General features: G+C 46.8%; 1 protein-coding gene across 12 annotated transcripts; it reads left to right on the forward strand.

Annotated features, from left to right (window-relative positions):
- Window positions 1–15,950: 15,950 nt before the first annotated feature.
- Window positions 15,951–17,873, forward strand: LOC120672603. Of its 12 annotated transcripts, none has more exons than XR_005674230.1 (5): window positions 15,951–16,144; window positions 16,325–16,468; window positions 16,621–16,739; window positions 17,376–17,442; window positions 17,524–17,873. XR_005674230.1 is itself a non-coding variant. In XM_039953109.1 (4 exons), the coding sequence occupies exons 1-4, from the start codon at window positions 16,019–16,021 to the stop codon at window positions 17,712–17,714; spliced, it is 528 nt and encodes a 175-aa protein (XP_039809043.1). In that variant the 5' UTR covers window positions 15,951–16,018; the 3' UTR covers window positions 17,715–17,873. The 12 variants fall into 12 exon arrangements, 6 of the variants coding, with proteins under 6 accessions (XP_039809043.1, XP_039809051.1, XP_039809059.1 ...); XR_005674229.1 differs by having other exon boundaries at window positions 17,527–17,873; XR_005674228.1 differs by having other exon boundaries at window positions 17,376–17,437; window positions 17,527–17,873.
- Window positions 17,874–26,004: the final 8,131 nt, after the last annotated feature.

Genomic DNA, 26,004 nt, shown 5'->3' on the forward strand with positions numbered 1-26,004 from the left:
AGAGTTCGTGTCAAACTCTGTAACCCGGACCTTCTCATAAATATGAGAGGAGGGCTGATGTATAGTAACCATGGCGACAGGCTCGCAGGAGGGAGGTGGCACGATGCTGCCGGGACCCTAGAACGGCCGCTGTTGCGGTATTGGGGAGGATCTCCAGTAGTCATGCTCCGGGGATGTAGGCTTTGGCCAAACCTCGTCAACAAAGATCGTGTCTCCGGTATCGTATGTGATCTTGCAAGTTTATCTTGGTAGATTCAATCGTCGTTCCACTACGTGCAGATTGGCGTGTGGCTCGTCGCCATGGAGAGCTAATTTCTAACAATATAGATGTGCGTGTGTGTGTGTGCCCACATCAATGTGTATTTAGGTACCCTTATCGAGATAGATTCGTGCTCTCTATATAGTACACTAATGTTTCACGGAGGATATGGTTGCTAGCATTTGTCGCAAGTTCTGATATAGTATACACATTGTCCTCGTTTGAAACTAAAAGAAGAATAACTTTTGTGCTTTTAGGTGGACAAAATCAACATAAACTAAAAGAAGAATAACTTTTGTGCTTTTAAGTGGCACCCAAGGCAGGTTTTCAATTGCATGTCCTTACCATTGATCAAGTGATTGGCAGTGGGTACATAGAAGATGTTCGATTAAATCCTCCAGAATGTGCATCTATTCCTAATGGTGTCGCGTGCAGCAATGTGCAAGGAAAACTGGTATCTAAACAATTTGAAGCTGCCAATAGTGCCATACAATTGGTTTCCTATCAGATACTTACAGTTACGGTCTCAGTATCTTGGACCCATACTTTTATGTATTGAGTGACCTCAAAAAAGTTAAAGCTACCATAAAAAAGAGGCATGTGTTAGCACAAAGGTCATCAGCGGTTGAACGGATTGCACATTGTGCTATAAATAATGTTCACCATTAGTAAGAAAGATTTAGAGATCAAGGGCGTGCTGATTTCTATGTGCATTGATCTGTCTAGATATATGGATGCCTTGTACTAGCTTATTAATGTTGCATGGAAGAACTATAGGGTTTGATTCTATCGGTCTAATGTAAATTATTAGTTGTCTATTTTTGTTTTTTAAGGATTTTTCGCTAAATTTGGGAACTTGAATCTATCGGTCTAGATGGATGGTGTCAGCGTAGTGGGAAAGAGGGGCCCACTCCCTATGATAAGTGCACGGGAGGATGGCAAACCACCCGTCTGCTCCCCACGTGAGTCCGAGCGGGCCAGGTGGGTCCCGCTAGTGGACCCCACGCCCATCCGGGCTAAATTGGGCTCGGGCCGCTCGCGGAGGCCCGGGAAGGTCCTTTTCCTTCTCGGCGAAGACATCCGCCCGGTAGAAAATAAATTTTTACCGTGCGGGTGATCCAAAAGATTACCGCGCCGCGCTACCGGAGCCAGCGCGGAACCCAAGGAAGGGCACGGCTTCCCTATGAAAACACCATAATTACGGGGTGGGCGTGCGCTCAGACGGCGGAGAGCCAGCTGGGTAGGCTTATCTCTAAGCCGCGTCACATCAAGAGGTAATGGACGGTGGCTGGAGCCCGCCTCCATTTACCACACGTCTCGTCACGGTAACTCCCGACTTGACCCCGGCCGCCTGCCCAGGGTTGACCCAGGTCATCCCGAGCGAGGTGCGGGCCCGCCAAGGCAGAAGAGGGCCACCCCGGAACGCCCCGCAACGCCTTGGGGCGCACCTCGAATCTCGTGGGGTACCGCGTCCTCTCGGGGTGCGCCACAAACACCCCGTGGTGGGCCCGATGTAAGCATCTAGGCCCTCAAGGTATGTTTCGGTGATTAATGACAACCATTATTGTGACTAATGAGTTTGTGCAGCTTAATAGATCATTATCGCTCATTTGGTCATATGTCAAAAGAGGCCTCTCAATTTCGGTCATTCAAAAAGGCGATCTCGGCTTTTAACTTATATTTGTCAAGGCTAAGGATCTTTCTAGTCCTAAGTGTCACAAGGTTGAGAAGGACACTTAGGTTAGTATAGGTTTTATAGTTTTGTAGTGATCGCACTATTAAGAGGGGTTCATGAGTTAGTAGCTTGATCAAACTTGAGTTGGCCCTAGACATATTACACACTCACTCAAAAACAGCAAAAGATGGTCAATAGAAGTCAACACAACTCTTGGAAGAAGAAACAATCAAAGTCACATTCGAATCCAAGTCAAAACAGATGAAAACAAAGAAAATCAGTAGCACCGGTTGAACCGGTGCACAAGCATCGGAGCATCCGATGCATGGCGGAAGGACCGATGCCCTGTCGGTCCATCTTCTCTGGATGAAGGCAGATATCAAGTAAAGCACCGGTTGAACCGATGGTCAAGAAGATAAGCACCGGTGCAATGAAAGTCCTTTGTTCCAGAGAGCATGTTTTGATGGATTCCAACCTCTCTTCAGCACCGGTTGAACCGACGCTCCGAAATCAAAGCACCGGTGCAATGAAAGTCCTTTGTTCCAGAGAGCATGTTTGATGGACTCCAACTTCTCTTCAGCACCGGTTGAACCGATGGTTCAGAAACAAAGCACCGGTGCATTGGATGTACTTTGTTCCAGAACGCTTGTTTGAGTTAATTAGCGAACCTCTTCAGCACCGGTTGAACCGATGCCCCTACGGAGCATGCACCGGTGCAATGACGCAAGCGTGGATACTGTGTCAGAACTCCAACGGCTACTTCTTTGACACAGAGAGACCGGTTGAACCGATGCCCATATTTTCTATACCGTCGGTTCTTCCGGTGGTCACGGTTTTTCTGCAGAAAACCTCCAACGGCTATGTGACCTCCTCCACTCTATATAAGGGTACCCCCTGGTTCATTTCAGTTGCCTTTTGACACCTTGAAAACCTGAGGCCACCCTTGAGAAGAAGAGATAGAGCTTTGAGCAAAAGAGAGAAGATCTAGTGCTTAGTTTGTGCTTCAACCTTGAAGAACTCATCCATTGCAAGTGTAGCAAGTGTGCTTGAGCTAGGGCCAACTGAGTGTAGGTCAAGTGAAGGCTTAGGAACTTGTTACTCTTGGTGTTTGGCAGCACCTAGACGATCTTGGTGATCGAAGTGTTTCTCGCGGAGCTTGCCAAGGATTGTGGGAGCCCGGAGAAGAAGATTGTACGTGGCTTGAGCTCCACCACGCCGGGATGGTGAACGGAGACTCTTAGTGAGCGCCCAAGTCTCGGTGACATGGGAGGTGACAAGACTCTTAGTGAGTGTCACAACGTGGATTAGGGGTGTGTGCCAACACATCGACACCACGGGAAAAATCCGGTTGTCTCTTGCACTCTCTTTCATTTCAAGCACTTACTTTCATGCTTTCTTTCATGTGCTTGACCTTAGAGATCATAGCTTAGCTCTACCTTGCTTAGTTTCATATCTTTGTTAGCTTGTGTAGTTTGCTTTGTTTAGCCGGTTGGTGAATTGAGCCTTACTAGCCTTGCATAGGTTAAGGTTGTTTTATTGCTTTAGAATTTTGAAAAAGGCCCAATTCACCCCCCCTCTTGGTCCATCGATCCTTACAATTGGTATCAGAGCCTCGTTGCTCATTTGGATCATTAGGCTTCACCGCCTAGAGCTATGGCCAAGATGGGAGGTTCGCCGCCTCACTTCGAGGGCAAGAACTTTGCCTATTGGAAAGTTCGTATGGCCGCATACCTTGATGCGATTGCCCCCGAAGTGTGGTTGGCAACAAAGACCGGGTTCACCGGAACTCCCACCACGGAGCAATTAAAATGGAATGCAAAGGCTAGAAATGCAATTTTCGAAGCCATTAGTGAGGAAGTCTTTGCTAGAGTAAATGGCATGGACTTAGCAAGTGATATATGGAAAGAGCTAATTGAAATTCATGAAGGCTCCACAAAAGTCCGTGAACAAAAATATCACTTGTTTAGAGCAAAATATGATTCTTTTAAAATGCTTGCTCATGAAAATTGCAATGATATGTATTCCCGCTTGAATGTCATTGTCAAGGACATTAATGCTCTTGAAGTTTCCAAAATTGATAGTGGCTCCATCAACCGCAAGATTCTCATGCTCCTTCCGAAGCCCAAGTACAACATTATCAATGCTATGCTTCAAAAGGAGAATCTTGATACAATGGAAGTGGGAGAGCTTGTGGGCGAAATTCGCGCTCATGAAATGAGTATCCTTGGTATGACAGAAGAGCCAACAACAAGCAAATCAATTGCTCTCAAAACCAAGGCCAACAAGCACCGCAAGCTCAAGATGATCAAGCAAGAATCTAGCTCAAGCAATGAAGAAGAAGATCATCATGAAAGCTCATCCGATAATGAAGAAGATGGGGAACTTGCTCTCATGATGAGAAAGTTCACACGCTTGAGCGACAAGATAAAAAGGAAGGGTTACAACTTTGACCCCAAAAGAAGGATGTTCCGGTATAGGGAAGATGTCAAGTACAAAACATGCTACAATTGTGGGGAAAAAGGACACATCTCTCCCGATTGCTCCAAGCCGGACAAGAGAAAGAAGGATAACAAAGGCAAACATCGCCATGATTCAAGCGATGATGAAGAAGATGAGAAGAAAAACAAGAACAAGAAGCTTGAGAAGAAGAAGAGCCATGACAAAAAGACCAAGCTCTTCCCAAAGAAAAGGGGCAACACCAAGAGAAGCTTCTTGGTGGAAAAGCAAGAGTGGGTGACCGATGTCTCATCAAGCGAAGAATCAAGTGATGAAGAAGACATAGTCACCATCGCCCTCACAAATGAAGAACCATCACTACCTCCACCTCCAATGTGCCTCATGGCCAAAGGTAACTCTAAGGTATGTGAGAGTGAAAATGATAGTGATGATGAGCTTGACTCTAATGAGTTTGCTAATCTCATTAATGAGTATACATCCGTCATCAAGATGGAAAAGGGCAAAGTCAAGGTTCTTGAGAGCACTCGTGCCAAGTTAGAGCTTGCCCACTCCGATTTGCTTGGCAAGTACAATGACTTGCTCAAAAAGTACAATGAGTCACTTGTACTTGCTAAGCAAGTTGAAGAGAGCCACAAAAAACTTAAACAAGAGCATAGGGAGTTGGCTCACAAGTATCAAGAACTTGAATTTGCCTATGAAGCAATTGACCCAAGTCTTGAGAACTTTGCTCATGAAACTATTGAGAAGGTCAATGCTTCTACCTCATGTGATGACCTACTCATTAATGCAAATGCTACTAATGCTTTGCCCGAGCTTGCACCTTCTAGGGAAAAGGAATTGATGGATCAAGTTGCAAGCCTCAAGAGTAGTGTGGAGAAGCTCTCAAGAGGAGAATACATCCACAAGGAGATTCTCTTCAACAATGCCCGTGACTATGGCAAGAGAGGTCTTGGTTCATTTCCGGAGCCAAACATAGCTACTACTCCTTCTCCGGAGATCAAGATTAGCTTCATTAAGGAAGTTGGATCATATTGCCAACATTGCCAAGTCACCGGGCACCACACTAGGGAGTGCACTTTACCATCACGTCCTCTTCCTAAATTACCCAAGAATTACTCTTCAATGTTTGAAAATAACCATTTTCTCTTGAGTAAAGTGAAGGGCAAGGTGAAGGCCAAATTCATTGGCAAACTCACTAAGGAGTCAAAGAAGAAGCTTCCCAAGCAACTTTGGGTCCCAAAAGCTCTTGTCACACATGTGCAAGGCCCAAAGCTTGTTTGGGTTCCCAAAACTCAAAAGTGAATTCTCATGTGTGTAGGTGAACTACAAAGCCGGTGGAAAACATTGGGTACTTGATAGCGGTTGCTCTCAACACATGACCGGCAATGATAGCATGTTCACCTCTCTTGAAGACCCCGGCGATCATGAACATGTCACCTATGGTGATAACTCAAGGGGGAAAGTCTTAGGTTTGGGTAGAATAGCTATCTCTAAAGATTTATCTATTTTAAATGTTTTGTTTGTAGAAGCACTTAGTTTTAATCTCATTTCTATTGCTCAATTATGTGATCTTGGACTAACGTGTACCTTTGACAAGAATGGTGTTGTAGTAACTCTTGAAGAAGACAAGTCAATGGTATTCACGGGGTTTAGGCATGGCAACATCTATTTAGTGGACTTTTCTTCAAAGCAAACAAGCACCATGACATGCCTCTTCACCAAGTCTTCTCTTGGGTGGCTTTGGCATAGAAGAATTGCTCATATTGGCATGAGCAACCTCAAGAAAGCCCACAAGAGAGGGATGATCACCGGCTTGAAGGACGTCACCTTTGACAAGAACAAGCTATGTAAAGCATATCAAGCCGGGAAGCAAGTTGCAACACATCATCCCATCAAGACGATGTTGTCTACCTCCAAGCCGCTCGAGCTACTTCACATGGATCTCTTTGGTCCAACTACATACAAGAGCATTGGTGGTAACCTCTATTGCCTAGTAATCGTTGATGATTTTTCACGTTACACTTGGGTTATGTTTCTAGGCGATAAGGGTGAAACTCCGGAACTCTTCAAGACATTTGCAAGAAGAGCTCAAAGGGAGTACAACTCCCCAATTGTGAAGATCCGGAGTGACAACGGCACCGAGTTCAAGAACATGAAGATTGAAGAATGGTGCGATGAAGAGGGCATCAAGCATGAGTTTTCCGCCACCTACACGCCTCAACAAAATGGAGTGGTGGAAAGAAAGAACAAGACACTCATCACCCTAGCAAGAGCAATGTTGGATGATTATGGCACGTCCGAGAAGTTTTGGGCGGAAGCAATCAACACGGCGTGTCATGCATCCAACCGAGTGTATCCTCACCGACTCCTCAAGAAAACTCCATATGAGCTCATCACCGGGAAGAAACCAAATATATCATACTTTCGAGTCTTTGGTTGCAAATGCTTCATCTACAAGAAGAAAAGGCTCGGTAAGTTTGAAAGTAGATGTGATGAAGGTTTCTTTCTTGGTTATGCATCAAACTCCAAAGCATATAGAGTATTCAATCAAACCTCCGGGTTAGTTGAAGAAACATGTGATGTGGAGTTTGATGAATCTAATGGCTCCCAAGAGGAGGTTGTTGGCTATGAAAATGTAGGTGATGAGGAGATTGATGAAGCTTTGAAAAATATGTCCATTGGGGATATCAAGCCGGAAGAGGTGCGTGAAGGCAATGATCAAGGGGGAGGACCTTCCTCATCTACACCAAGCACCTCCACAGCGCCCCAAATGGATGAAGATCAAGAAAAAGGTGATCCACTACCTCAAGAAGATGTGCCAACACCAACACCCCAAGTCCAAGAACAAGAAGAGCAAAGTGTTCCACAACAAGCACAAGTCACACAAGATCCACCCCAACAAGCATCCACGCAAATACCGCTAGTGAAGCATGGTCGCATCTCCAAGGATCATCCAATTGGTCAAATCATTGGTAGTCCTTCAAAGGGAGTAAGAACTCGCTCTAAGCATGCTTCATTTTGTGAACATCACTCGTTTGTTTCTTGTATTGAACCCACTAGCATAGAGGAAGCACTTGAGGACTCGGATTGGGTGATGGCCATGCAAGAAGAATTGAACAACTTCACCCGCAATGAAGTTTGGGTCCTCGAAGCTCCTCCAAAAGACAAGAACATCATCGGCACCAAGTGGGTCTTTCGAAACAAGCAAGATGAACATGGGGTGGTGATACGCAACAAAGCAAGACTTGTGGCAAAAGGGTTTTCTCAAGTCGAAGGTTTGGATTTTGGTGAAACCTTTGCTCCGGTCGCAAGACTTGAAGCTATCCGTATCCTTCTTGCTTACTCTTCACATCATAACATTAAGTTGTATCAAATGGATGTGAAAAGTGCATTCTTAAATGGCGTTATTAACGAACTTGTTTATGTTGAGCAACCTCCCGGGTTTGAAGATCCGAGGAATCCTAACCATGTTTATAGGTTGCACAAGGCACTCTATGGGCTAAAACAAGCTCCAAGGGCTTGGTATGAGAGGCTTCGTGACTTCCTAATCATGCAAGGCTTCAAGATCGGGAGGGTGGACACCACGTTGTTCACAAAAGACGTCAACGGGGATCTTTTCATTTGTCAAATTTATGTTGACGATATTATCTTTGGCTCAACTAATGATTTACTAAGCCATGAGTTTGCTACCATGATGTCTAGGGAATTCGAGATGTCCATGATTGGCGAATTGACCTTCTTCCTTGGTTTTCAAGTCAAACAAATGAAGGAAGGGACATTCATCCATCAAGAAAAATATACTAAAGATATCTTGAAGAAGTTCAAGATGGATGAGTGCAAGCCAATCAAGACACCCATGGCAACCAATGGGCATCTCGACTTGGATGTGGACGGTAAACCGGTTGATCAATCCCTCTATCGTTCAATGATAGGGTCTTTGCTTTACCTTACCGCATCTAGGCCCGATATAATGTTTAGTGTGTGCTTGTGTGCCCGCTTTCAAGCTAACCCAAAGGAGTCACACCTTTCGGCTGTGAATAGGATCCTTCGGTATCTCAAGCACACCCCTAGCATAGGCTTGTGGTACCCCAAAGGCGCTAGTTTAGATCTCTTGGGATACTCGGATTCGGATTTTGCCGGAAGCCGTGTGGATCGCAAGAGTACCTCCGGGGGTTGCCACTTGCTTGGGCGTTCTCTAGTTTCTTGGTCGAGTAAGAAGCAAAATTCCGTGGCTTTGTCCACCGCGGAAGCGGAATATATAGCGGCCGGTGCATGTTGTGCCCAAATCCTATATATGAAGCAAACCCTTTTGGACTTTGGTGTGAAACTAGATAGGATCCCGCTCCTTTGTGATAATGAAAGTGCCGTAAAAATTGCCAAAAATCCGGTTCAACACTCTCGCACAAAGCACATTGATATTCGCCATCACTTCTTGCGTGATCACGAAGCCAAAGGAGATATATCTCTACAAGGTGTGAGATCCGAGGAGCAATTGGCGGATATATTCACAAAACCTTTAAACGAGAGTACTTTTGTTAGGCTAAGGAGTGAGCTTAACATTCTAGATGCTTCTAACGTCATATAATTGCCTTGTCATATAGATGCATTTCATATGTACATGTGCTAGGGGCTTGTCTAACCTTGTCAAGATAGTGATGAACATGGGTCTTGCATGAGCCGGTGGTCTTGGTTTTGCTCATGGCATGAAGAATGGTTCATCATGAAGAAGCTTGACGAGGGTTCAAACTTGACAAGATAGATTTAAACTTTGCAATGCATGTGCTTGTCATATAGAATGCATCCATGCTTAATTTCACGCTTTGCATTGGCATTACATCACGTTAGTAGCATCACAAGGGAGCAAATCACACTTCGAGAAAGATATTCATGCTAAATATGATATATCATCTCCACAAGAGTGATAAGATCAATGTTGTGCTTTCATGCCTATTGAGTCACGTCCTATCGAACTTAAAGTTTAAATCTCTAAGTTCATAAGCAAAGTGGCTCATACATTTGGTTTTTGTGTTTAAACCTCGCTTGGTTCTTAATTTGCCTAAGTTAATATAAAAGCTTGCGAGCATTTAGTTTGAGTGTTTGAGGGATGAGGTTATCTCTCGAAAATGATCCAAAACTGAGTGTTTATGGCTTTGGCTTTGAGTTTTTGGATCAGAAGTAGAGTTTGTAGTTCAGCAGAAAATTTCTTTAACCACCGGTTAAACCGACGCCGTGTTTTTCATCTCATCGGTTCAACCGGTGCTTAAGTCTTCGTGGCTAGGTTTCTGCAACGCCTCTGGAACAACCTCCGGCCGTTACTCCGATGGCTCACCGGTGCTTCCGATGTATGGCGGATGAACCGACGCTTCAGCATCGGTTCAACCGGTGCTACTGCGTGGAGTAAATGGGCCTTGCATAGCCTCTGGACCTTACTCCTGCAGATACACCGACGCACATCGGATGTTCCGGTGCCTCAGTGGCGGATCTTCCGGTGCCCTTCTGACCACGTTTCAATCTCGTTCAGATCTGGTCAAACTTACACCGGTGATTACACCGACGGCCTTTTCTCTGCACCATCGGACCTTCCGGTGCTTAGGGTTGGCGGGCCCGTCCGTTCTGTTTTCACTTAATCCTTCCACGGGCCCACGCGTCAGTCTCACTCCTGTTCCTCTTCCTCCTCGCGAAACTGCCGCCCTGCACCCCGCGCCCGTACGCCGCTTCGCCGCCGCCACTCCCGCGACGCCCCTCCACTGCCGCACGCGCACCGCTCCTGCCCAACTTCGCCGCCGCGCCACGCGCCAGCGCTCGCGCACGCGCCGCGCCTGCGCCCGCGCCACGCTGCGCCGCCCTGCGCTCCCCTGCGCCGCCCGCACCGCGCGCCGTCGCCTTCCACGAGCAGCGCCGCCGCTTCGCAGCACCTCCGCACGCGCGTTCCCCTGCTCCTTCGCCCTACTCGAGCCTCAGCAAGAGCTCTGTCTCACTCCCTACACCCCTTGATCAGGCGCACTCAAGGTGCTCGAGAAATTGCCTCTTAGGTTTTTTCTTCGATTTCTTCCCTGATTTGCAAGGGTATGACCTTTACACCTTGTTGCAAAGTGAATTTCCTTTGTTTCATCATCTTTTGCACACATGTTTACATATGTCAGTGCCTTGATCACACACACAAGAATCTTGTCACTTATCTTTGCACATGCTCACATAGATATCTTTTAAATCCTTTAGCGTGTCATCGATATCAAGGCTGCTATCCACTAGATTTCACGTCATAGGCTCAAATCAAAACTTTGTTTTGACTCTCTATGTCAGATGGCTGGTGACAAGAAGGGCAAGAGCAAGATGGTTGTGCAGAAAAAGAAGAAGCGCACCCGTGAGGACCGCGAGCGAGAGCAGGCCGAGGCAGTGGCAGATGCAGCTAACAGGCAGGGCTCACTCAGGATCAGGGATCCTCAGGCTCAGGGGGAGCCACAGCAGCAGTTACGTCGCTCAGGACGTACTCAGACAGCTCAGGCCACACCTGAGTCCCGCTCACGTCCACGGACTCGAGGTGGTGGCACTCAGAGGGGAGCAGGCCATGCACAGCAGCAGCAGCACACCGGCAGTGACACTCAGATAGGAGGTCAGGACAGTGGTGAGGAGCTGCCCGAGGTTGAGTTGTTTGATCTCAGGGGCATACCAGGACCTAGGGTCAAGAGATTGCGTTATGTGACCCCGGAGCAGTGGTTTCCCGAGTAGAGGGATGTCGGAGTTGATCGTCGTTTTTACACTCTGCTTCAGGAGTCTTTTTACCACACCTACTGCCAGTTGGACATCAAGATTAGTGAGCACAAGATGCTCCACTGGGTAGCTATGCGTGTAGCAGCAGGTGGGACTCCAGTGCTTCCTCTCTTTGAGAGATATGTCGGATTGCCTACTCTACTCAGTGAGAGGTCCAGGTATATTCGAGAGTGGGTTCGAGTCTTCTACGCCACTCTGTTTATTGAGGAGGACCGGCAGTTTATTGACTTCATGTTCCAGGAGAGGCACTATCGTCTGACCCGAGCACGACTGGCTACCTATCTTGGAGTTCAGATTGCCGAGGAGCCACACTTCATACACTATCAGGCTTATGGCAGCACGGTACCTCCTCGACGTCCTCATGAGTCTCATGTCCCTTCTGACGAGGAGATCAGTGTTCTTTTTCAGCAGCCCTTCCTGCCTGGCACACCGAGGACTCCGGACAGGCTGACTCCCATGGCGCACACTATCCACTTAGCTCTTAGGAAGAGTCTGTTGTTCCGGATTGGATACAACGAGGGGATCACAGCTCTGCAGCAGTGGCTCCTACTTTATATCTTGACAGGTCGTGACTTTGACCTAGTCGACTTCTTTATCTGCGAGCTAGAGGATGTGATTCTGGATGGCATGACAGTTCACCGTCGGCATCCGTTTGCTCATTGGATCTGTTGGATTCTGGCTCAGCTAAGTCAGAATGAGCACATGGATGAGCTGGAGCACTCGAGGACACAGTTCAGTTTTTACTCACCAGCTACTCCTCGAGATGGTCGTCGTGGCTCGAGAGGCCAGCGCCGAGCACAGCGGGTTCTGGATGAGCGTTTCTTGGCTGAGGGCAGAGTTGCAGATGATCCGACAGCAGCCGAGGACGCTTCACTAGCAGCTGCAGAGGCCCAGCTCCCACACTACCTGATCACTGACTCAGAGGACTCGGAGGATGACGAGGACTTCATTCCCACTGTTACCGTCCCTCGAGGAGCTCATGATGATGAGGCAGGATCTTCTGGTGCAGCACGAGCCCCCGCTCCTCCAGTCTCCACCGCTCAGGTCACTCAGCCAGATGCACTCGCTGCTATTCTTACTCGGCTCTCAGATCAGCAGGACAGATTTGCAGCAGCTCAGCTGAGCATGCAGGCCGAGCAGGCTCGCCAGCAGGAGGCCCAGACTCTGGTGCTTGAGGGGATTCGACAGCAGCAGGAGGCCATGAGGTTACAGCTTCAGCAGCAGTCCCAGATCCAGCAGCAGATGTTTACCTTCTTCTCGGGATGCTTCGGTCAGCTGTACCGACACACTGGACTGCCAGAGCCTCAGCTCCCTACACCCCAGCAGCTCCAGTTCGACCCCACTGCTCCTCCTCCACTTGCTGGGGGTTTCATGCAGACACCCTTGTCATCTTTCCCGGTGTCACCACTTCTACCGACCGGGTTGTTTGCCAGTCCTGTTCCTACTGCTGCCCCGGCTCCTGCTCCACAGCCTAGTGTCTGGACAGCCGAGCAGCGTGCAGAGTTTCATAGACAGCAGCAGATCCTACACCAGCTCCAGCACCCCTCGGCTCAGTCACTCACGTTCGACTCTCCTTCTCAGCCCGAGGTGCTCCGTCCGTCCGTCGTGCGCCCCACTCAGCCAGACCTGACTCCCGTCACGTCTGCTCCTCCGACGGACTCCACGATCGTCGCCGCGCCAGCTCCTACCGCTACTCCAGCTACTTCTGCTGCTCCGACGACTCCGGTCGAGCAGAAGTCTTCTTCGGTCGACGACGACTGGACAGACGACGACGCCGACGACTCCGCCGCTCAGTTCTCCACCGGACCCAGCCGGAAGACCCCGCCTTCTCCTGCTCAGGATTAGATCGTCTTCCTTTTTGGTGCTTTGTTGCCAAAGGGGGAGAGGTGTTAGGGGGAGGGTAGAGAGTTAGGGGGAGGGTAGAACTAGAGAGAGAGCTCGTAGTTATCAGGACTTTGATTCTTTGTATCACATTTGGTGTTAATTCATGGATATGTACATTTGTCGCTTGAGTATGCCGCTCTTTGAGACATATCTATGGATTTCGTTTGAGCCGTTGAGCTCTTTGGTCCTGCTTTTGGTTTGCTCGTGTTTTTCCTGCTTTATCTTTCTCGCTCTCTCGTTATTTATGTTTGTGTTGTCATCAATCACCAAAAAGGGGGAGATTGTAAGCATCTAGGCCCTCAAGGTATGTTTCGGTGATTAATGACAACCATTATTGTGACTAATGAGTTTGTGCAGCTTAATAGATCATTATCGCTCATTTGGTCATATGTCAAAAGAGGCCTCTCAATTTCGGTCATTCAAAAAGGCGATCTCGGCTTTTAACTTATATTTGTCAAGGCTAAGGATCTTTCTAGTCCTAAGTGTCACAAGGTTGAGAAGGACACTTAGGTTAGTATAGGTTTTATAATTTTGTAGTGATCGCACTATTAAGAGGGGTTCATGAGTTAGTAGCTTGATCAAACTTGAGTTGGCCCTAGACATATTACACACTCACTCAAAAACAGCAAAAGATGGTCAATAGAAGTCAACACAACTCTTGGAAGAAGAAACAATCAAAGTCACATTCGAATCCAAGTCAAAACAGCTGAAAACAAAGAAAATCAGTAGCACCGGTTGAACCGGTGCACAAGCATCGGAGCATCCGATGCATGGCGGAAGGACCGATGCCCTGTCGGTCCATCTTCTCTGGATGAAGGCAGATATCAAGTAAAGCACCGGTTGAACCGATGGTCAAGAAGATAAGCACCGGTGCAATGAAAGTCCTTTGTTCCAGAGAGCATGTTTTGATGGATTCCAACCTCTCTTCAGCACCGGTTGAACCGACGCTCCGAAATCAAAGCACCGGTGCAATGAAAGTCCTTTGTTCCAGAGAGCATGTTTGATGGACTCCAACTTCTCTTCAGCACCGGTTGAACCGATGGTTCAGAAACAAAGCACCGGTGCATTGGATGTACTTTGTTCCAGAACGCTTGTTTGAGTTGATTAGCGAACCTCTTCAGCACCGGTTGAACCGATGCCCCTACGGAGCATGCACCGGTGCAATGACGCAAGCGTGGATACTGTGTCAGAACTCCAACGGCTACTTCTTTGACACAGAGAGACCGGTTGAACCGATGCCCATATTTTCTATACCGTCGGTTCTTCCGGTGGTCACGGTTTTTCTGCAGAAAACCTCCAACGGCTATGTGACCTCCTCCACTCTATATAAGGGTACCCCCTGGTTCATTTCAGTTGCCTTTTGACACCTTGAAAACCTGAGGCCACCCTTGAGAAGAAAAGATAGAGCTTTGAGCAAAAGAGAGAAGATCTAGTGCTTAGTTTGTGCTTCAACCTTGAAGAACTCATCCATTGCAAGTGTAGCAAGTGTGCTTGAGCTAGGGCCAACTGAGTGTAGGTCAAGTGAAGGCTTAGGAACTTGTTACTCTTGGTGTTTGGCAGCACCTAGACGATCTTGGTGATCGAAGTGTTTCTCGCAGAGCTTGCCAAGGATTGTGGGAGCCCGGAGAAGAAGATTGTACGTGGCTTGAGCTCCACCACGCCGGGATGGTGAACGGAGACTCTTAGTGAGCGCCCAAGTCTCGGTGACATGGGAGGTGACAAGACTCTTAGTGAGTGTCACAACGTGGATTAGGGGTGTGTGCCAACACATCGACACCACGGGAAAAATCCGGTTGTCTCTTGCACTCTCTTTCATTTCAAGCACTTACTTTCATGCTTTCTTTCATGTGCTTGACCTTAGAGATCATAGCTTAGCTCTACCTTGCTTAGTTTCATATCTTTGTTAGCTTGTGTAGTTTGCTTTGTTTAGCCGGTTGGTGAATTGAGCCTTACTAGCCTTGCATAGGTTAAGGTTGTTTTATTGCTTTAGAATTTTGAAAAAGGCCCAATTCACCCCCCCTCTTGGTCCATCGATCTTTACACCCGACCCAATGATCGCTCGGCTGACACGGTGTAGGGCAAGTTGATGGATGGGCCCGCACCCAGCGTGAGGCATTCACACCAGAAGAAGAATATTCCTAGTATAGTTTGTACTCTATAAATAGTAAGGTCCCAGAATGGCAAGGGGATTGGGCCTTCCGAAGGCAATAATCAGACACAAAATCACATGACATAGGGTGTTACGCCTGCGGGTGGCCTGAACCTGTCTAAAGATCACAGTCTCACCGCTTCCCCCAAGGGAGCTTTCACTGCGTGTTACACCCCTGGCCGAATCTCTAAACAGGGGTTCCTTTGAATCTCTGCTTGCGGTACTCACCTACCATCAGATGAGAATTTGCGAGATGAATCTATTAAGCCTAATTAATCCGTTATTAGATATTGTTTACTGTAGCACGATATTGTCTAATCATGTTCCAATTAGACTTAAAAGATTCATCTCGCAATTACACCTGGAGTTATGGAATGAATTTGGTTAGTTATGGACGTTTAATTTTTGGATCAAAACATAGCTTAGGCCTTGTTTGGATCATACTAGGAACTAGAACGCACATTTCCAAAAAAAAAATCTCGCATGTATAGAGGACTAAATAAAGTCTATTTGCAAATTTTTTTCAGGAATGAGTGTAACTTTTCGCGATGAATCTAATGACGGTAATTAATCGATGATTCACTACAGTGATGCTACAGTACCGTTCTCTAATCATGGGTCAAAAATCTCATAAGATTCTTCAGAGGGGTTCTAGAGTTGGTTTTGTGAACTGAGTTTATTTGACACCCCTAATCACGGTGTTCTAGAAGAATTCATAGAATGCTAACCAAACAGGGATTGTGTTGAGAAGTCGGACAACTACTACTTACCGGATGGAGTAAAAGCCACCCTGCTCGTGGGGAACAGCAACAGCAACCCAGCAATGCCGCCGCCGCCGGAGGGGCCGCCCGGGAAAGGCGACGGCCGAATCGACGCGGCTGTCGACTACTTCATCGCCATGGGCTACGCCGCGCGCGACGTCCGCAACGTCGTGGAGGCGCTTCTCACGGTGAGCCGCGCCGCCCCCTCCCTCGCTCGTTCCTTCTTCCTGTAGTGTAGCTAGCATCAATCAGTTGCGAGGGGGCGCAAGCTATAGGGCTCTTGTTTGTAGATTGAGGGTTCAAGAATCGCCGTTTCTCGGAGCCCATCGCTAAGATGTGAACCGCAAATTGTTTGCCGTGGGCATTAGGTACACGGCGGTGCTGCTGCGTGGCCATCCCTGGCGGAGGGCTCCTACCGGGCTGTGCAGGAGAAGCTCTTGGAGAAGGAGGAGGAGGAGGTGAAGCTGCTGCTGATGGGAGGTGAACCTGCATCGACCTCTGTTTCGTTGTTGGTAAGTGTTCCACGATTTTGCAGAAGGAAAAGGCATTTTCTTTGGAAACGATTTTGTCAGAGACGGCCATAACTTTGTGGGACTGGAAAGAGACCGAAGGATGATAGTCACCTGCACCCGTCAGATACTAACCTGGGTGCCCACAATTTCAGGTGGAGAGATTTCCCCTGGCGATCTTTAGATTAGCTCTCAGGTTGCTTCCATCGACCGTCCAGGCATCGAGCCTAGTTCTCTATGCAGGCCCCGACCTCCCTTCATTGTGAACCATCCAGTGAGATCATATCTGGTTCCTCTCCACCATCTCCTTCAGCCCCGGTCTCCATTGCAGAGACAAACAGCACTATCTGCCATTCTGAAAATACTCTGTTATTTCGCTGTTTTTAGATATGGTAATCGACTAAAATCACTAATTCACTATTATATCAAAACCTTTGCCCTTTTCTTTTTGAACCTGTTGCCCTATTCTTTTGGAACCTGTCTCACAAGTCACAACCCAGTTTCACTGTTTCATGGTGACCACACCTGGGTGGTGCGTGACGCTGAAACAACGTATACTGACCAACAATCGACTTATACTTGATGTTAACCATGGCTTCAAACCAGTGAGCTTTCCATAGGTGTAAAATGCCTGAAAGACTTCTACTTATATTTGAATGCATAAAATGCTTTATAAATATAGTGGTGATTTTTGTGCAATAAACCACGTTTACCATGCAGTGTTATAACAGACACATTAGCAGATTACCTGATCAGTTGCAACCAGCCAACACACTAAGATATCTATAGAAAGAAGGGTTTTCTCATTTTTAACCAAGATTCTTTTCTTAATATATTAACCAAGATTCTGGTTGTGATTGCTGTTGCCATCCAATCAGAATTTCATGTTGGCTAACTTTTCTGTATGCAGCAACCAGAAGCAGCAGCATCGAAGGAAGCATCACCAGAACATGGCATGCAAATCTCTCAAGTGTATAGTGAGCCACCACCAGAAACTAATTCAGTGCTTGAAAAGTCTAAGCTGCTAGCTTCACCTAACAACTCGTCTGTTCATGAAGCAGTCCTACCATTCCCTACTGCTACAAGTACTACTCGTCTACGGCCTCCCACCTATGGATGGATTAGCACTGAGAGTGAGTCTGAGAGTGAATCAGACGATGGAGAAATATCGTCTGCTGTACTGAATCCTGCGGAAAGCTTCCTTTCTAAGCGGAAGCGACCAAGTAGGTGGGATGAGCGCCCCAAATGATAATGATTGTAGAGCTCAAGATGTGTAATCTACTTGCTAGTTTGGTATGACAGATCCATTTATCCGCACATGCCACAAGTTCAATGTTATCTTTCTGCAAGAACAACTGTGAAGTTTTGGAGAACATGTAAAAAAAAGAAGGAAAATGGGCTATTATTACATGCCCTTGTTGCCTTCATCAATTGAAGGACCGGACGGGAGACCAGAGATTGGGGGGGGGGGGGGGGGGGGGGGGTTGAATGAGAGTAGAGAATAAGGTCTTTCAATCTGACATGTCTCTGTTCTGTTCTACGATCGAGGTGACGCAATCTGACACCTCGACGCAATATGACACGCCTCTATTCTACGATCAAACCAACTCGTGACGTCTCACCTTAGGAGCGGTTAGAAAAAACTCGACGCAAAGCGGAAGCAACAATTAATCAGAGTGTCTAAAGCAAGACACAAAATGGAAGCCAATGCAAAGCAATTTTTTTAAGCAACACTATCACCAAAACTTCACTTGACCAAGCATGCAACTTACTTCAGAATCATCAACACGAGCAAAAGCTAATCAACTATTTCAAGCACACGAGCAGGAGATAAATCAACGTGAGGTAGCAAGGATTAAGCAAAGATGATAAGATCTCAAATAAATAAACCTTGCTACTATCATCGGTCAACAAAGGCACTAGACAAGTACATGCAAGAACCAGAAGCATCCAAACTTGCAAACCTAAATAACTATTGATTAAACAAAGAACACAAGCAAGCCAGGATGCAACAAAATGTTCACTAATCACTGTTCGTGTAAATAAGCAAGCGCCTTGTTTGGTTTCTCGTGCTAGTTCCTAGCACGGATTTTTTTTGCACGCATGGGGTACTAAATAAAATTTATTTGTAAAATCTTTTTAGGAATGGGTGTAACTTTTCGCGACGAATCTAACGATAGTAATTAATCCATGATTAGCTACAGTGATGCTACAGTACCGTACTCTAATTATGCGGTCAAAAATCTCATTAGATTCTTCAGGGTTCCTAGCATAAGGGTTCTGAAGTTGGTTTTATAAATTGACTTTATATAATATCTTTAATTAGCAGTCAAAATTGCTACAGTCATAGCATAGCATAGCGCAAACCAAACAGTGCCAATGTGTTCACCTGCTCACGGGCCGCATGATGCTGCTGCTGTCGGCCTGCACAAGAGCCTGCCCGTGGACTGCAGCTGCTGTTGGACCGGTGTTGCTGGCTTCCTGCTCCACACGCGCTGCCTTGAACTTGGCTTGCCCCGCACGCGCACTTGGGCCTGGTGTGGGCCGCCTCCTTTTGCCTGGGCTGCGTCCCCCCTGGCAGTTCGCTAGGCTGAGCTCGCGTACGAATCGCTTGGCCCACCAAGCCTAGTGGTTACAAACAGAAATTCTATATATTTTTCGAAAGATTTTTTCTTCCTCATCTTCTAGTATTTGAAATTCGTGCAAACTATCTCATCTGTTGGATCTTCTCAACCCTAACTATCTTCCTTCTTGTGCTCCCTTCCTCGTCACGCGCAGCCGCCGCCCCCTAAGCCCGCACGTCCGCCCCACGCGTTGCTCGCCGCGTCGCGCCGCGCGCTGCTGCTGCTGGCCGCCGCACGCCACGAGCTGCTGCGTGCTGCTGCTCGCTGTTGCGCGGCTGCAGCAGCGTGCTGCTCTTGCGTGTTGCTGCTCGCCGCTGCGCGCCGCGTGCTGCTGCGGGGCCGCCGCTGCTTGCTCCTGCGTGCTGCTGCGTGGTGCTGCTGCGGGCTGCTGTGGCTGCTGCGTGCGCGCAGCCGCTGCTTGCTCCTGCGTGCTGCTGTTGCGGGCGGCTGCTGCTGCTGCGGGCTGCTGTGGCTGCTGCGTGCGGCTGCGCGCGACGCGTCTTGCCACAGAATAAACCTTCAATATTTTCATTTTAATATTTTCAACATTTTATATTTCCAATTTCAATATTTTATTTTTATAATTTCAATATTTTGAAAGCTAAATGTTGAACATATTTAACAAAATGTTGAGTTAATCATATCAAATTGTTGAACATAAAGAGATAATTAGGCCAAAGTGGGCTTCAAAGATGAATGTTTTATCTATCTTACAGAAGATAGATAAAAGCCTCCGGTTACAAAAGCGTCAATCCTATCTATCTTTCACATGATTTTCTCTTCCACACTTTCCAGTCTTTGAGATTTGTGCAAATAATCATAACCCTTGATCCACTCCAAAACCTAGCTCTCTCCTCAAGCTTTTTTTTTTCTCTCCGCCGCCATCACCGCCGGTCGCCCTCATCATGCGCCCGCGGCTCCCATTGCCCCCTGCCACCTGTCGTGTGCTGCCGCGGCCTGCTGCTGTCGCTGCCTGCCGCGCACGGCCGCCCCATGCTGCTTCCTACTGTGTGCTGCCGCACCTGCTGCCGCTGTCTGCCGTGCGCGGCCGCCCTCTGCTGCTGCCTGCCGCGCTTACAGCTACCTGCACCGCAGCGCGCCGCCTGCCCTGCTGCGCAGCCGTGCTGTTGCCCGCATCACGAGCCACCACTCGCCGGAGAAGAAGATTGTCTGGTCACCACTCAACATTTAGAATTTAACATTTCAACATTTCATGCTTTCAATTTCAACATTTTCATTGTCAAATATGGAACTGATTCAATAAAATATTGAATTAATAATATCAAAATGTTAAACATAGTTGTAGAAGTTTACACATGATAATTGGGCCAAATAGGCTTTAAAGATATGTGGCTTATCTATCTTTCACGAGATAGATAGGAGCCCCTTACAAAAGTCTCGGTAGCACCTGAGGTCCTTGGTTTGACTCCCCGTGGAAGCGAATATTCTGGGATTTAACGACGTTGCATTCAGTGGTAGGCGACGTTCCCGTCGACAACGAAGCGCTTGTGGTGACTTTGTCAATCTTGAGAATTTGCCGGCTCAGTCTTTGAAAATGCTCATAGGGATAGAGTTTGCGTATGTGTATTCATATGGGTGTGAGTGTGCGTGTGTTGTGAGTGTCTGAGTTGTACTGTGTAATCTCAAAAATAAAAACTTTGCGTGCTGCTGCGTGCCGCTGCTGCTGCCGAGCAGCAAACGCCGCAACTTACCAGAACTGCTCTCTCGTGCGAGCCCCGCGGACCACACGAGTCAGTTCGCCACGCCGCGCACGCTCTCCCCTGCGCGCCGCGCTCGCCCCTGCTTGCTTGCTCCTGCACTCAAGAACAGAAAGGAAACAACAAGCAAGCAAAGGTCCAAACCTGAGGAATAAAACACAAATTACTCCATTAAACTGTGGCAGCACCGCCCAAATTAATCTGGCTCAAGTGCGCTAACCATCACCCTAAAAGTAATCCCGGCTAACACGCACTTCAAACGGAGTAACCCGGCAGGGCTGTCGGGTAAAGTCCCGAAGAATCCACCTGAGTGTTGATCGAACCCAAAGCTTACATGCCACACGAAGGTGAGTCCAGAGAGTACAACATTTCACAACTACATTACATTACAGAGTCTTAACTTAATTATTACAAACCAAGTTCAAAATCTCAGAAAGGTACTTGAAGTTCAAATTGAAAGTAGTTCAGGGTTCAGCTGCAGCGGAAATAAAGCGAGTTCTAAACGACGATGCACGATGTTATGATGAAGCCCGTACATGACATCACTCGGCATTGTCATCGTTGGCCGGAGTCGTATCCCACTCCACCGACCAACCAGGAGGTAAAATACACGGGCAAGTCAAGCTAGCTACCTGATCTTCAAACGAATCACCTGAAAACAAAGTTGAGCCACAAGCAAGGCTGAGTATACTAATACTCAGCTAGGGTTACCCGACTAGGATATACTTAGCCCTCTAACTAGACATGCAAGGCTTTTGGCTTGAGGGGTTTGTTTTTGCCGAAAAACAACAAAGAGTAAGTCCTTATTTTCAGATTTTAGCTTTCAAGTTCTAGTTCGATTAACTATTCTACATTAGCATCTATCTAATAGCATACATGGTGAAAAACAATTATCTTTCAACATTCAACCATATTCCTCATCATCATTGTTCCACTTCTTACTCTATGTGGCAAAAGAGTTAAGCAGTCTCAATATCTGTGAGAGACGGACGATTCGAATCAAATTTGTTAACCTGGCCAGGCAGACCTAAACACACGCATGGGGAATGGAATCACCCACGCGACTTTTCCCCTTTTTCCCCGGGCATGGAAAGGCCCACCGCCTTAGGGTGCCCTGCACCCGTGCGTGACCAAAGACCAGACAGTGGGGAGTATGTTCCACGGCTGGTTCCATCAGGTACTTCAGCTTACCGATTACCATATTCTCGGCATGTGGTTAGTACGTTCAAACGCTTAACCACTACTACCACACACCGCGGCCTTATCCATTTTCACTAAACAGACGGGATATCACAAGTACAACAACCCCGCCCGTAAACCTTATATTGCAGTGCGTAGTAAGCATTCAACTCCTATGAGCTCGCGAGTGACAGGAAATCACTCGACTTTTACCGAACCATTAGCATAGCCAACTAGCGACCTATACATGCTAGTATTCAAACATAGGTACTTAAGATTATGCAACTAGGGTTCCAAACAATTCCTACAAACTTAAATGCACAAGTAGATAGGAATATAAGCAGTTGCATAAATTTAACATAGGTAGGACATGCTCTGGGGCTTGCCTTCCTGAGCGGAGCTAGCCTTGGGCTCTTCTGAACTTTGGTTCAGGTCTTCAGTAATTTCAGTTAGATTAACTTGAGCTTCACACTGCTCACTCTCGGACTCCGGCACCAGCTCGTACGTACCGTCGGTGAGAGTAGTCAAATCTATATGAAATGCACATGCATGAGTTGTGGTGATGGTAACAAACTTAATTTAATTCACTATAGAGTGGTAAAATATTTTATTTACATCTCCTTGGGCAATTGTTTATAGAGTATTATCTAGATTAACTATTTCTCATTAAGTAAGTGAGGCTTTTGTTATTTTTAGAAAGATTATTTTCAAGTGCAAGCATGGAATATTCAAAACGGTTGATGGGTATAGTTTCTGAAGATGGAATTTTTATGGAGAGCCAATTAATTAAGTAAAAACCTGCCATAAAATTTTCAGCTATTTTCATTGAGCATATTAATTATTAAAAATACATTAAACAGCTATTGCTAGGATTAAGATTCATTTATACAGAACAAACCCTAAAGTAAAGATGCTACAATTTTTACTGAGTGCTCCTAAACTTATGGTAAGTCAACTGTAAAAATTTCAGATTTAACTAAGCAATACACAAGGCATGAAAAATAGCACAATGTATAGCTATATGGATCAAAACTAAATTCCACAGACTGTTATACCAATATTATGAGCCTTAAAATTTATAATAATGGTTCACAACTTAAGTAAAGACTATAGTAAAAATATTAGATTTTTCTAGGCACATGAACTATTTTTCATGATTTAGTACATTTCTTCCTACTATAAATTATTTCGACCATTTTAACTTAACTAAAAATTTCCAATCTTTTTCTGAAGAATAAATAAATCTCAATAGAGAAACTGTGAAAGTTTCAGCTCATGAATCAAACCAGAACAATTTGGATAAATAAAACTATTTAACCTAGGCATAAATCAAGATCTATTAAAACCTATATCTAGATTTCTCCTATGGTCATGAAATTTTTACACAAAGCCATACTATTTGGTAGTACAACACTGTCCAAAATTTAGAACCAGAACATGCATATAACTTGAGATACCATAAAAGCTACCTATTCTTTGTATTATAAATAGAACAAAAACTAATGAGAAAAAGAAAAATTGCATGTAACAAAAGTTGTAGATATAGTAACAAGGAACTCATATCAATTAAGTTTGCATTTTTCTGATTTATCTATGAATTTATATCGATTTTACAAATTCGCTGTTTTTGAAAACAAAAAGAAAAGAAAACGAGATCTTGCATCTAGGCCCCTGGAAAGATTTGGGCGATTACAAATGGGTCCCTGGCCGGAGCCAGGACCAGAGGAGGCGGCGGCGGTCTGGTTCCCGGTGAGGGAGCTCGCCGGCGGCGAGGGGAAGTGGGGTAAAGGATAGAGGAGATCGAGAGCTACTCGGAGGTGGTCTTCTCGAGGTCGGGGGCGGCCGGGAGAGGGGTCGGCGGCGGAGCAGCAAGGCCGGGGGCGGTGGCGAGCTGCGGCGGTGGCACTCCGGCGCAGGAGGGAGGGCGAGGACGGGCCAGGGAGGTTCACTGGACCACGAGGAAGCTCTCTTGGGGGTCGATTTGGGTCGAGGAGGGGTGGAGCGGGGGGCTCCACGGCGGCCTATGGAGGACCGGCGGCCATGGCGCCGGCAGGGGTGCTCTGGACGGCGGGAAGGAGCTCGGGTGGACTTCTTGGGTGTGAGAGGGAAGAGTGGATGGGCGAGGGTGCGGCTGGGAGCAAAAGAAGGAGGGGAGAGCTCGGGCAGGGGAGGAACACGGGGTAGCGGCCGGTCAGCGGACGGCAGCGAGCTCTGGCGTGCGCAGGGGTTCTAGGCCGTTTAAAACGAGCCAAGGGAGGAGAGGGAGGAGGGTTGGGGTGTCGGTGACGCGCGGAATTGAAGGCCGTCGGCGGGCGTGTGCCATGGCGTGCGCGTTTGTCGCCACGGCGGCGTCGCGGAGCGCCATCAAAGCCGAGCAGGGGCGCAGCGAGGACGGTCCGGGGGCGTGCGCACTCGAGCGGGGTGTTGATGGCGCTAGCTCGGCAAGGCAGCAGGCGCAGCGAGCGCGCGCGGCAGCGGCGCAGCAGCGCGGGCGTGCGTGCTCGAGTGGCTCTTTGCGCACAGGGAGGACAGGGAGAGCGAGGGAGAGAGAGAGAGAGTAAGGGTTGAAAAGTCAACTATTTGACTCAATTCAAATTCAAAATTTTCAATTGAAACTCGAAAAACTTTGAATACAAAAGTTGTTCAAAATGTCGAAATCTACAACTTTTGTTTCAGGCATTTTCCCATTTGAGGTTTGGTTTGAAAGTTACAAATTCAAATTCAAGTTTAAATGAAAACCCCCTAAACCTACTGTTTTTCGGGGTTTGCTCCAAATTTCATGTTGTAACTTGAAAAACTTTGAATACGAAAGTTGTTTGTCTTGCAAAACTCTACAACTTTTGTTTTGGGCAAAAGTTTATTTGAGCTAAGATGTGAGAGTTGACTTTTCGGTCTATTTAAACGGATTTCTGGCTTTTAAGTAATTGAAAATTTGGGGGTTTAACTTGTCATTTCATATTAATTGCATGTTTAAAACAATTCTAAACACCGGAGGTGTTACATAAACTTCCATGGATCGGAATGAAACTCGAGCCATACCTCCACAACTCCAAGGATTAACAGATCCAAAAAAAAGTTTGCGAAGAGGTCAAGTAGAATTCGCGAATAAAAAATCGCACCAAAAATACTAAAAAAAGCACTTAGGATTAAATAGGTGGACACGAATATGATGTTTAGATTACTCTAAAGAGGTACGGTTACAAGCCACTCTTAACCACACACAAAGTTAAGATGACAAAAAGATCACATCAAAGATCCACTCTTCTCTCCCTCTCAAACCCTAACCCAAACTCTCACTAAACAAATGAGAGGACCCCCTCAAGGTTGAAATGTCTAATTATGCCTTTAAGATTTTCAAAAACCTCCTTGATCCTTACCAGATTTTCATCAAAAAATATAGCTAGATCATAAAATCCATATCTCTCAAATTCCTTGGGCTAAAATTATGAAATTTGACACTAGATCTGAATGTCCCCTATAACTTTGTAGTTCACACAAAAAATCAGTCCAGCCTCTAAGTTCTCCGGAATGCTTTCAACACTACTATAGTAAAGCACCAAAAAGTCCTTTTTCTCCCCAATAATCCACTAAATCTCCAACACATACCCAAACATGATCATATAATTAGAGCAGGGAGGAGGGAATCCTACTCACCTTTGTCACCCTTGAAACCCCAGGGAGGGAAAAAGAGGAGGGGGACCAATCTACATCGAATGTGCACCCCTCCTTGCTCCTCACGTCGCCCTCGTTCCATTTCGCTAGCTTTTTCCTAAGGATTTCGTGCTGCAGAGGGTCGATTAAAGGGCATGAAGCCATGGGTGGAGGAGCACGAGAGGAGGAACGAGTGGGAGAGGTCGGGGTCGGTCAGGAGAGGGGAGCGTGAGGGAGGGAGAAAGTGGGTTGTTGGGCCTTGACCCTCTCCTAAAAAACTTTTCCCTTCCACTTTTTCTTTTGTTTATTTTTTCTATATTACAACATCATCGAGATGAAGTGTGAGATGGGGCTGCCCTATGACCAT

The sequence above is a fragment of the Panicum virgatum genome, chromosome 2K (assembly GCF_016808335.1).
Source record: "Panicum virgatum strain AP13 chromosome 2K, P.virgatum_v5, whole genome shotgun sequence".
NCBI classification, from domain to species: Eukaryota; Viridiplantae; Streptophyta; class Magnoliopsida; order Poales; family Poaceae; genus Panicum; species Panicum virgatum.

What these genes read in the sequence shown, in the direction of transcription:
- LOC120672603 (XM_039953102.1), top strand. Translation starts at nt 16,019, where the DNA reads ATGCCGCCGCCGCCGGAGGGGCCGCCCGGGAAAGGCGACGGCCGAATC. An exon ending in TCGTGGAGGCGCTTCTCACG is followed by an intron (nt 16,145 to 16,324) that starts GTGAGCCGCGCC and finishes CGTGGGCATTAG; the next exon opens with GTACACGGCGGTGCTGCTGC. An exon ending in CGACCTCTGTTTCGTTGTTG is followed by an intron (nt 16,469 to 17,375) that starts GTAAGTGTTCCA and finishes TTCTGTATGCAG; the next exon opens with CAACCAGAAGCAGCAGCATC.